Source organism: Cherax quadricarinatus, chromosome 5 (assembly GCF_038502225.1).
Source record: "Cherax quadricarinatus isolate ZL_2023a chromosome 5, ASM3850222v1, whole genome shotgun sequence".
NCBI lineage: Eukaryota > Metazoa > Arthropoda > Malacostraca > Decapoda > Parastacidae > Cherax > Cherax quadricarinatus.
The window spans coordinates 53,403,959-53,416,747 of record NC_091296.1 but is presented as its reverse complement, the minus strand read 5'-3'; the positions used below and the strand labels follow the sequence as shown (position 1 = coordinate 53,416,747).

The following is a 12,789-nucleotide window of genomic DNA, read 5'->3' as shown; positions in this document are numbered from 1 at the left end:
TCATGGAAAGCAACACATACTACGAGTACACCATGGCAAACACAATACTTTCACCAAAATCACGTCTACACCAATGGAAGGAGGCAACTGTGGCTGAGATGTATCTTTTCTTTGCCACAATAATGCTTATGCCACATGTGTATAAGCACAAAGTGAAATCATACTGGTCAACAGACCCCCTGATTGCAACACCAGGTTTCAGTGATATAATGCCAGTGAATCGATTTGTGCTAATGTTACGTATGCTTCACTTCTCAGATAAAACCAGGCCTGACAGAACTGACAGGTTATATAAGATTAGGAATGTGTTTGTGTATCTGAAACAGAAATTCAGTACTCATTTTTATCCCTTCAGGAAGCTTGTAATTGACGAGTCTTTGATTCTGTTCAAAGGAAGACTCTCTTTCAAGCAGTACATACCAAGCAAGAGGAAACGCTTTGGTATAAAGTTGTTTGTGCTTTGTGATTGTTACAGTGGTCTGGTATTGGATATTATTGTGTACACTGGAAGTTATACATTGCAAAATACCAGGAAGTTATTGGGCATCTCAGGTGATGTGGTTCGAACAATGATAGAACCATACCTTGGTAAGGGGCATATATTATATACAGATAACTGGTACACAAGCCCCTCACTCAGTGATTTTTTGCGAGTGAACATGACAGATGTGTGTGGCACAGTGCGTGCAAATCGAAAACATATGCCCAGGTTTGACGCTGGCACTCGCAGAGGTGAGGTGCAGGCGTTTGCTGCCAATGACATCATGGCATTTCGGTGGCATGACAAACGAGATGTCACACTGTTGTCATCAATTCACCCTAATGAAATGGCAGACAGTGGCAGGCAGCATAGAGAGAGGAATGAACCCATTCTAAAACCTGCAGCTGTGATTGAGTACACCTTCAACATGCGTTCAGTGGACAAATGTGACATGCAGATTGGGTTTGCTGATTGTGTTCGCAAGAGTTATAAGTGGTACATCAAACTGTTTTTCCATCTTCTGGACATTTCCATGCTCAATGCTTATAATATGTATAAGATGAGCACCAGAAACAAACCACAGTACGGCGAATTCTGTTTGTCTGTCATCAGACAAATAGTATTCAAGTACCAAGGAAATTGACCGCCCACCAAATTATCAACAACTACCTGCTCGTCTGAAGCATGGTGATCACTTCCTGGTAAAACTGCCTGCTACTGCTTTGAAGAAAAAGGCTCAGAAGAGGTGTTACGTCTGTTCACATACAAAAAAACGCCCACAACAACGCAGAGACACTCGTTTTATGTGTGAGGAGTGCAAAACTCCACTGTGCATGACACCATGTTTCAAAGAGTTCCACAGGCTGCAGAACTTCTAGAAACATGTCCTGTGACTGTATATGTGTATATAAAATATAGAAAAATAGTAATAAACAACATTTCATATTGTTTGTTTGTGTAAATATTTTCTGTAAACAAAATAATGACAACAGTGTTTATGCCCTTATTGTGTAGTATTGAAAAAGAAATAACTTACAAAATACTGATCATGTTGGCCTCAAGAGGCCATAAAAGTTACTCAGAAAAAGAAAAATTGAAAAATAATTGAAAATAGTACATAAAAAAGTAAATAGAAAAATACCGGGTGACGGCAGTCGGCGATGTTACCATATGTTGTTCAATTTTGGCAAATTTCACACCTCCATATCTCGGTAAGTATTGACGTTAAAATTTTTTTGTTTAGCCTATAATGTTTAGAAAAAAATACTCTATTTTTTCATAAGAAAAAATAATTTTTTTTTTTTTTGAAATTTGGCCGACCCTGAGAACGAGTTTCGGAGAGGGCCTGTCGACCCTCAAAGGGTTAATCTTGTCCCCCAGGATGTGACCCATACCAGTCGACTAACACCCATGTGAACAGGAAAAAATGCTTGGAACTAGTGCTCATATTGTTGAATTTAAGGCCAGCAAAGGGTGGTTTGAGAAATTTAAGAATCATAGTGGCATATACAGTGTGATAAGGCATGGCGAAGCTGAAAAATTCCAACAATAACAAGTGTTCAGTTGTGATGAAACAGGCCTGTTCTGGAAGAAAATGCCAAACAGGACCTACATTACTCAGGAGAAAAGGCACTCCCAGGACACAAGCCTATGAAAGACAGGCTAACTCTCATGTTTTGTTGTAATGCAAAGTGAAGCCTTTACTCATGTATCACTCTGAAAATCCCAGAGTGTTCAAGAAAAACAGTGTCTCATCACTCATCAATACTTTCCAATAAAAGTAGGTGTCATTTTATTATTTATTTATGTATTAATTGTGCATGTCTCATTGTTTTCTTTGTAGGGAAATGTATATTTCATGTAAAAAAATCTTTTTTTTTTTTTTTTTTTTAATATTTTTGGCTGTCTGGAACGGATTAATTGGATTTCCATTATTTCTTATGGGGAAAATTAAATCGGCTAATGATAAATTCAGCTAAGGACAAGCTCTCTGGAATGGATTAATATCATTGGTCGAGGGTCCACTGTATCTCTCTCTCCTCCACTCCACTGGGTACATGTTCAAGATTTTAAGGCATTCCCAGTAATTTAAATGCTTTACTGGCTCTATGTGAGCCATAAACGATCTCTGTATTTGTTCAACCTTTGATATTTCTCCTGCCTTGCACAGGGCTGTCATCACTGAGCAATATTCCAAATGAGGGAGAACTAGCAATTTGAAAAGTGTCACCATTGGCATTATTTCCCATGTTTTGAAAGTTCTCAATATCCACCCTGTCATCCTCTTGGCTATTGTGATTTTTATCTTATTATGTTCTTTGAAAGAAAGGTCAGCTGACATAATTATTCCCAAGTCTCTCACGTGTTCCTTTCATTCTACTTGGTGATCCTCTTGAGTTTTGTATACAGTGCTCCTTCTGAGTTCTTCATTCTTTCCATATCTAAGCAGCTGGAACTTATCACCATTGAACGTCATGTTGCTTTCCACTACCCACTGGAAAACACTGCTTATATCTCCCTGTAATTTTTCAGATTTGTTAATGGCCCAGCACGGACCTGACCATAATGTAAAGTTAGCTCTTTAAATTATGAATTGTGAATTGTTCTAGCCATGGCCTTTAGCTACAGTCACGCTCACTAGCCACGGCTACAGTCTATGGTCACAGTGTCTAACTACAGCCTACGACAACGGTCATGGTCTCGTGGTGACGTGTGGTGACGTGTCTCAGTGGTGACGTGTACTTAGCTCAGTGGTGACGTGTACTTAGCTCAGTGGTGACGTGTACTTAGCTCAGTGGTGACGTGTACTTAGCCGTGGTGACGTGTACTTAGCTCAGTGGTGACGTGTACTTAGCCCAGTGGTGACGTGTACTTAGCTCAGTGGTGACGTGTACTTAGCTCTGTGAAGACCTGTTTGTGTGCTCTTGAGTGGTGACCTGTACTTTGAGTGCTGACCTGTACTTAACTCTGTGAAGAAGTGTCTTGTTTGCTCCCGTGGACTGAACCAAGATGCCCTCCATCGAGCAACTTTACCAGCAACTTAAGGAAGAATTGAGGGCAGCGAAGATGGAGATACGGCGATTGACCGAGGAAAACAAGAGGATTCGTAGTAGTCCTCCTGTGTCGAGTCCTCAGGTCAAGAAGGGATCGTGGTCAGTGGCTGGACAGCAGGGGACGACGAAGTTGACGATCAAGAAGACGAATGGAAAGCCAGAAACGATGAAGAAGAAAGAGACTGCTGTGGAAACTCCCGTGGAAACCTCCAACGCATTCTCGGTGCTACCCGACGAATGTGAGTCTACTACTGGGATCGTCACGACGAACGACAACAAGGAAGGTAAGAATATTGTTGTTGTTGGGGATAGCCAGGTTAGATACATGGATAGGGCATTCTGCTTGAAGGACAGGAGTAGGAGACAAAGGGTATGCTTTCCTGGGGCTGGGATGGAGGACATTGTTAGCCGGCTTGACAACATCATGAACGGTAATGGGATCAATCCTATTATTTGCCTCAGTGCTGGAGGCAATGATGTAGGCAAGCGTAGAAGTGAGGATTTAGTTAGAAAGTTCAGGACAGCTATAGACATGATTAGGAAGAAGGGGGGGGCACCCTGTTATATGTGGCATTTTGCCAAGAAGAGGTGTTGGTAATGAATGGTTGTCCAGAGCAATTGGTATTAATTGTTGGCTGGATAAACACTGTAAGGATAATGCAGTACCATTCATTGACAACTGGGACAACTTCTATGGCCGAAATGACATGTATGCCAGGGATGGGGTTCACTTATCCAGGGCAGGTGTGGGTTTTCTTGCTAACTCAGTTGAGGGGGTTGTTAGGACTTTAAACTAGGATTAGTTAGAGGTATGGGTGTAGAAATGATTAATAATGAGTATGGATATATTGACTTATGCTCTGATATTAAGAATCTTAATAGTAACTGTCATGGAGTAACTCTGGGTAATGATAATTTCAGAAATTGTGTAAAAACAAAGATGAATAGGAAGAATGTGCAGAAGAAAAAACATATGATGGTATTTTATGCTAACAGTCGAAGTGCAAGAAATAAAATTAATGAACTACGTTTGGTAGCATGTGCTGGGAACTTTGATATCATTGCATTAACTGAAACGTGGTATGATTTAAAGAGTCGGGATATGACTGCTGAGTGTAATATTCAGGGGTTTAAGTTATTCAGTGTGGATAGATGTAATGGGAAGGGGGGAGGAGTTGCATTGTATGTTCGAGAAAATATTAATTGTTGCATAAAAACAGGTATAAAAATAGATGGAGCAGTAACAGAGTCTGTTTGGGTAGAGTTCGTGGAGGGTCAAGAAAAACTAATTCTAGGTGTAATATACCGACCTCCAGGCTTGGATCACGATAGAGGGAGACTTCTTTGGGACGAAATTGTTAGGGCTTCTGGAGACAGTAACGTAGTCATAGTAGGGGACTTTAACTTTAGCCAAATTGACTGGAATTCTTTGACAGGTAATCTAGAGTCCAGTGACTTCATGGAAACAGTTCAGGACTGTTTTCTGAAACAGAGTGTAACTGAACCTACCAGGGGTAATAATTTGCTAGACCTAGTCTTGTCAAATAAGGAAACACTCGTGAATAATCTGGAGATCACTGAAGAGCTTGGCGCAAGTGATCACAAATCCATCAAGTTTAGCATTAATTCTGAATGCAAGAATAATGATAATACAGTAAAAATCCCCGATTTTCGTTCTGCCGATTATAATGGACTTAGGGAACATCTGTCTAATCTTGATTGGGGTTATCTAGCTAATGATTTTATTGACGATAATCATACTTATGAATATGAAGGGATCTGCTTTTATGATTGTTTTCTTAATAATGTACACAGTGCCCAGAGTATATACATTCCCCAGAGAGAAATTAGGTCCAATAATAACGATCCCAAATGGGTTAACAGGAGGCTAAAGCATCTATTAGGGGAGAAAAGGGGAATTTATAGGCGCATCAGAAGAGGAGAGGTTAACCTTACTGACCATTATGTTCAGCTTAAAAGAGAAGTAAAAAAGGCGATTAGAAAGGCTAAACGTGACTATGAAATTAGAGTTGCTAATGAATCAAAGACTAATCCAAAGGGGTTCTTTCAAGTGTATAGGACGAAGGTGAAGGAAAAAGTAGGACCTCTGAAATCTGGGAATGGACAGCTGACGGATAATGAACTGGAAATGTGTTCCTTATTTAATGACTATTTTTTGTCAGTTTTTACACAGGAAGATGTAAATGAGATTCCAGTAATTAACAATTATTTAGTTCCTGATGAATTTAAGTTAACTAATATTACTGTCACGAGGGACATGGTTATTAAACAGATAGACAAACTGAAACAAAATAAGTCCCCGGGACCCGATGAGTTGTTTTCAAGGGTACTTAAGGAATGCAAGATGGAGCTTAGTCAGCCATTAACGAGTGTATTCAATGCGTCCATCCTTACCAGTGTTGTGCCAGAGATGTGGAAGATGGCTAATGTGGTTCCTATATTCAAAACGGGATAAGTCCACTCCTTCAAATTACCGTCCAATAAGCCTGACATCTATAGTGGGCAAGTTATTAGAATCAATTATAGCTGACATTATCAGAAGTCACCTTGAAGAGCATAACTTGATAAATGAATCTCAGCATGGATTCACGAGAGGTCGTTCCTGCCTGACAAACTTACTGACGTTCTTCAATGGAACATTTGAGGCAGTTGACAGTGATAAGGAATATGATATTGTTTATTTGGATTTTAGTAAAGCCTTCGACAGAGTACCTCACAAGAGACTCTTAAGAAAAGTGGCAGCTCATGGTATAGGAGGTAAAGTTCTAGCATGGATTGAGGCATGGCTTACCAATAGAAAGCAGAGAGTTACCATTAATGGAGTGAAATCTGAATGGGGATTAGTCACTAGTGGCGTTCCACAAGGATCAGTTTTGGGCCCTCTCTTGTTCATAATTTACATTAATGACCTTGATGAAGGGATTACTAGTGACATGAGTAAGTTTGCTGATGATACAAAGATAGGCCGTATAATTCACTCTGAGGAGGATATCAATGAACTCCAGGACGATTTGAACAAATTAATGTCTTGGTCTGAAAAATGGCAGATGAAGTTTAATGTGGATAAGTGTAAGGTACTTGCCCTTGGTAATGAAAATAACCCTCGAAGCTATAATCTAGGTGAAGTAGAGCTTGGTCATACAGAATGTGAAAAAGACTTGGGAGTCATGGTAAGCAGGAATCTAAAGCCAAGACAGCAGTGCCTCAGTGTCCGCAACAAGGCCAACAGATTACTTGGATTTATCTCAAGAAGTATAAGTAACAGAAGTCCAAAAGTTATTTTACAGCTCTATACATCACTAGTGAGGCCTCATTTAGATTATGCTGCTCAGTTTTGGTCCCCTTACTACAGGATGGACATAGACTCATTAGAGAACATACAGAGAAGAATGACTAAAATGATTTACTGTGTAAGGAACCTCCCGTATGAAGATAGACTTAAAGCCTTAAATCTCCACTCTCTGGAGAGGCGTAGAATGAGGGGAGATATCATTGAAGTGTATAAGTGGATGACGGGCATAAACAAGGGAGACATTAATAAAGTACTGAGGGTGTCGAACCAGGTAAGAACCAGGAATAATGGATTTAAGTTGGATAAATTTAGATTTAGAAAGGACATGGGTAAGTACTGGTTTTCTAACAGAGTTGTAGATGCGTGGAACAGTCTTCCCAGTGGGGTGATAGAGGTTAGGACCTTGGGTAGCTTTAAGAAGAGACTGGACAAATATATGAGTGGGAGGGGCTGGGTTTGATTGGTGTCAAGGGGTACGGGAGTTATTTCTTGAGTAGCTTTAGGTAGATGTCGTTTTGATAAGGACCTGCCTCGTATGGGCCAGTAGGCCTTCTGCAGTGTTCCTACATTCTTATGTTCTTATGTTCTTATGTACTCATGGCCACAGGCTGCCGCCTGAGGCCGAGGATAGACGAGCCTCGAAACCAGTCACAAATAAAAGCACTCCTAGATATCTAGACACCATCAAGAAGGATCATAAGTAGCCTGCTGGTTCCTTCAGTATCCCTGTCTTATATTGACAACATTCTCCACAGGCATATAACCCATTCTACATCTTCCAAGCATATGCAGTAGTATTGTGGATGGCACAACACTACTTTCTCTTCGCTGGCTGCATTGCTGGCCTCTCAATCATCTCCACCACACTTATCGTCTGGGAGACCAGAAGGGTAGGTGGAGATAGTCTCAAGCCTCCATCCAACCTATTCAAGTTTCTCAAGACAATGGCTCTCAGAACTGGATTCTGCAAGTTCTCAGATGGGAGTTCCAGAGACTTGACTTTCACACACTATACTTCGCACACCTGAGTTTCTAACGGCTAGGCTCAACAAGTAATGAGCTCAGGCTCAACAAGCTGTCCTTCCACACACTAGGGTTTCACAAGTCACTGGTTATGCTGAGCATGCCAGGCTATCGACCCCCACCACACAATATACTAATAACATTAAACCACTTAAATCTTTATTATTGTTCTGTCTGGCGAAATCATTCTCTATTAGGTAACATCTTTTCGGACCAAGGGTACACGAAAGACTTACTTATGTGGTCCTGCAGACAACCTCTGGTTGTGAGAGCCATTGCCCAGGATGAGAAACCTTAGATGTATCACATTGTTACCTGTACTTGGATCGTTTCGTGGTTTTCCATCTGTGGTCTACATTAGTCCTTCATTGTACATAAGCAACATGTAGTGTGATCTACATTAGCCAAACATTGTACCTAATGTGTAGTGTAGTCTACTTTAGCCTCATTGTACATAAGTAATCATATTGTTTGATACACTGCATCATTTTACATAGGTAACAGCATAATGTAATGTGCATGAGCATCATTGTACATAAGTAGCAACATAGTGTGGTGTAAATCAGTATCACTGTATATAAGAACAAATACCCATGTAAATATTTCACAAGCCATTGTCAAAATCACTTGTTTTGGCAGTCTTGCATCTTTGAGAAGTGTGTTGTAGTTTTGCAATTTAGTACAAGAATACATATTGTAATTTTGATGAGTTTGATAAGTGTGGTAGTGGCAGGTCTTCGGTGTGAACTTTGTACCCTTCTGTGGTAGTGGCAGGTATGTACTGTGAGTCCTGTATGCTGCTGGAGCATTATCAGTGTTATACTGTGAGACCTGTACTCGTACATCGTTGGGGTAGTGACAGTGATGGGTGTCTACTGTAAGTTGTGTACCCTACTGAGATTCTGGCAGTAGTATACTGCTGGAGGTGGTGGCAGGTGGGTACTATGGAACCAGTCAAGTGTTTCACTCACTGGCTTACACAAGGCTGAAGACAAATGTTCCAGTGTTCCAACTGTCTCAACATAAAACACTCAGTATATTTGTGTTTTAACATTACAAACAATTCTCATACCAGGTTTATAAATTGAAGGTATTTGTTTCTTTGTGACATATAATTAAAAATATTTTTTTAGGAAGAAATACGTAATTATAATGAGCAAAAAATGCAGAGAAATACATACCATTCATAGAGGGTGTAAGTTCATAGGCCTTTGTTTAATCCATTCCATGACCTTGCTCACATCTGGAATTGCTCATTTCTTCTTCTTTCAACACACTGGCCGTATCCCACCGAGGCGGGGTGGCCCAAAAGGAAAAACAAAAGTTTCTCCTTTTACATTTAGTAATATATACAGGAGAAGGGGTTACTAGCTCCTTGCTCCTGGCATTTTAGTCGCCTCTTACAAAACGCATGGCTTATGGAGGAAGAATTCTGTTCCACTTCCCCATGGAGGTAAGAGGAAATAAACAAGAACAAGAACTAGTAAGAAAATAGAAGAAAAACCCAGAAGGGTGTGTATATACTATATGCTTGTACATGTATGTGTAGTGTGACCTAGGTATAAGTTGAAGTAGCAAGACTTACCTGAGACCTTGCATGTTCATGAGACAGAAAAATGGAGACCAGCAATCCTACCATCACGTAAAACAATTACAGGCTTTCGTTTTACACTCGCTTGGCAGAACAGTAGTACCTCCCTGGGCGGTTGCTGTCTACCAACCTACTACCTAGAATTTGCTCATTTGTAGAGTCAATTTTCCTCATTTAAATTAATTGAAATGGAATTAATCCAGCCCAGTGGAATTCCAGGCATGACAAAATACTTGAATATATCCCTGATATCAGCTCTGTGGCTTATTTATCTATCACAATTCATCTAATATGACATAATAAACAATATTAATAACATAGAAACATGATATATACACTAGAATGAATGAAATATGTCATTACATATTTGAGTAATGGTAGTGGAGGCAGCAGCACAGTGGCAATTTTTCCTGCTCCTGACTTCATACCTTGCCATGCTTTTATTATAACAGAAAACAGAGTGTTTGTAAGGCAAACTCCATGTAATTTCATAAGGAAAACAATAATACTAATAATAATACATAAATAATAATAATAATAATAATAATAATACAGCATTTACCTTGGAGAAGAGATGCTGGCGAAGGTTGATGAGGTAAAAGAGATGCTAGGCAGAGCGGCGTATGCTGTCAGGAGTTCATTTCGTTTCATCCTTTTTCTATTACTTAATCGCTTCATTGCTACACTCTTAATTCAAATTCAAATTCAAATTCAAAGTTTATTCTCTATAAGGATTACAATGCTGAGTTTACAGAATTTGGTTATTGTGTGCTTTACATGTAGTAAAATAATAATTACAGAGTGTACCACTAGAACACCTAGCATGGCTAGGCATTTTGGGCAGACTTATATTAAATCTTAAGTTTAAAATATTACAAAATTATGAGGTAAGTTGTTATTATGGCTAAGTGACTAAATACTAGTTGTGAGTTTAGCAATGTGAATGCTTTTGTTTTGGCACTATGCATAGTTTCAGTATTGGAGTATCACAGGCCAACTTATGACTAGTTAAGATTCATTATTTTGAGGTTGAGATTGATATTTCTGTTTATGGTCAAATGGGTGAGTGAGTGTAAGTGTGAACCACCAGGTGGTATTCATATTAGTTGACAGGGTGTATCAGGGAGGTAAGATGTTTTCTGATGGTAGTTTTGAAGGTGATGAATGTGTCTGCAGTTTTGGAATTTTCAGGTAGGGTGTTCCAGATTTTAGGGCCTTTGACATACATTGAATTTTTGTAAAGGTTTAGTCGGACACGGGGAATGTCATAGAGATGTTTGTGTCTGGTGTTGTGCCTGTGGGTTCTGTCACAACTATCAAGAAAGTGTTTTAGGTCAAGGTTAATATTGGAATTTAAGGTCCTGTAGATGTAGATTGCACAGTAGTAAGTGTGGATGTACTGAACAGGGAGTAAGTTTAGATCTATGAAGAGTGGGGGGGTGTGTTGCCAGGGATGGGATTTAGTGATTATTCTTACTGCGGCTTTTTGTTGGGTTATTATTGGCTTTAGGTGTGTTGCTGTAGTTGAACCCCAAGCACAGATAGCATAGGTGAGGTATGGATATATAAGTGAATGGTATAGTGTGAGAAGGGCAGTTTGCGGCATGTAGTATCGTATCTTGGAGAGGGTCCCAACCGTTTTGGATACTTTTTTGGTTATGTGTTGGATATGGGTACACTCTTAATGCTACACTCTTAATGCTACACTCTTAGATTGTGTTTATCAATGATTTCCTGATTGAATTCCATGGAAATCATCCTTGTTTTCTTCTCAGCACTGTCCTTAGGACCCATGGTTAGAAACAAGAAATTCTACAGAATAACTGCATGAAACGTAAGGAAATTACGAGAATTATCTCCAGTTGAGGCACACGTGGAGTGCTTTTATACATGTAATGCCATCTTGTGGTGGTGTTCTCAAACTCACATACGTAGTAGTATGTACGTATTATTATAATAATTTATATTATTATATTACATATATGTATTATTATATAATACATATTATATAATACATAGGAGGGGTGTTAATGTTGCAGTTTAAAAACTGTAGTGTAAAGCACCCTTCTGGCAAGACAGTGATGGAGTGAATGATGGTGAAAGTTTTTCTTTTTCGGGCCACCCTGCCTTGGTGGGAATCGGCCAGTGTGATAATAATAAATAAATTATTATAATAATAATACTCTTGCTTACCATTTAGAATTTTTATTCACTCAAAAAAATAGAAGATTTACTGCTATGTAGACTTCTCCATTATTGTAATAATTGTATAAATAATGTCAACCCATTCATGACTGCGTATTTAGAATGGCCACTCAGACAGGTATTGTTGACGCTTAAACATCAGCAAAAATCAAACATTTCTGCTACTTTGAGCTCAATTTCAAGATACTTTTTGTGATGAAATCAATCAAAATCATATCTATTTCTATAATATATCTTCCAGTCTATCAAATGAGACCAAAAAAATGAGAATACAACTTTAAAAGCCATATAAAAATATACTGCTAAGGGGCAGCTAACGGTCCGATTTCTTTCAATTTTGGTGTATGTTAAGAAGCAACTTTCCATCATACATTGCCCAAGCTTCAATAAGATAGTCCAACAAACAAATGAGATCCAATTCCCTAGATCAAGAACAAGAACCCTTCACCTGCATCAAGGAACCTCCCTTGAGGCCCTCTTGCATCTGGAAATTTCACACCCGTCTGGAAGCAAAAAATCGACCAAGCAACTGCTCATATCTGGAAAAACTCATAAATAGAGGTTCCACTGTATGTATGTATGTATGTGTATATATATATTATATATATATATATGTGTGTGTGTGTGTGTGTGTGTGTGTGTGTGTGTGTGTGTGTGTGTGTGTGTGTGTGTGCGTGTGTGTGTACTCACCTATTTGTGGTTGCAGGGGTCGAGTCCTAGCTCCTGGCCCCGCCTCTTCACCGGTTGCTACTAGGCCCTCTCTCTCCCCACTCCATGAGCTTTATCAAACCTCGTCTTAAAACTGTGTATGGTTCCTGCCTCCACTACGTCATTTTCTAGGCTATTCCACTGCCTTACAACTCTATGACTGAAGAAATACTTCCTACTATCTCTCTGACTCATTTGTGTCTTCAACTTCCAATTGTGGCCTCTTGTTTCTGTGTCCCCTCCCTGGAACATCCTGTCTTTGTCCACCTTGTCTATTCCACGCAGTATTTTATATGTCGTTATCATGTCTCCCCTGACCCTCCTGTCCTCCAGTGTCGTCAGGCCGATTTCCCTTAATCTTTCTTCATAGGACATTCCCCTTAGCTCTGGAACTAACCTTGTCGCAAACCTTTGT

General features: G+C 39.5%; 1 protein-coding gene across 2 annotated transcripts in view; it reads left to right on the top strand.

Annotated features, from left to right (window-relative positions):
- LOC128685119 (polyamine-transporting ATPase 13A2) overlaps positions 1–12,789 on the top strand; it is a 212,362-nt gene that overhangs the window by 48,970 nt on the left and 150,603 nt on the right. For both annotated transcript variants that reach the window (XM_070102010.1, XM_070102005.1), the window contains exon 6: positions 7,603–7,737. In XM_070102010.1, coding sequence (XP_069958111.1) covers positions 7,603–7,737 — 135 coding nt within the window. The remainder of the gene's footprint in view (positions 1–7,602; positions 7,738–12,789) is intronic.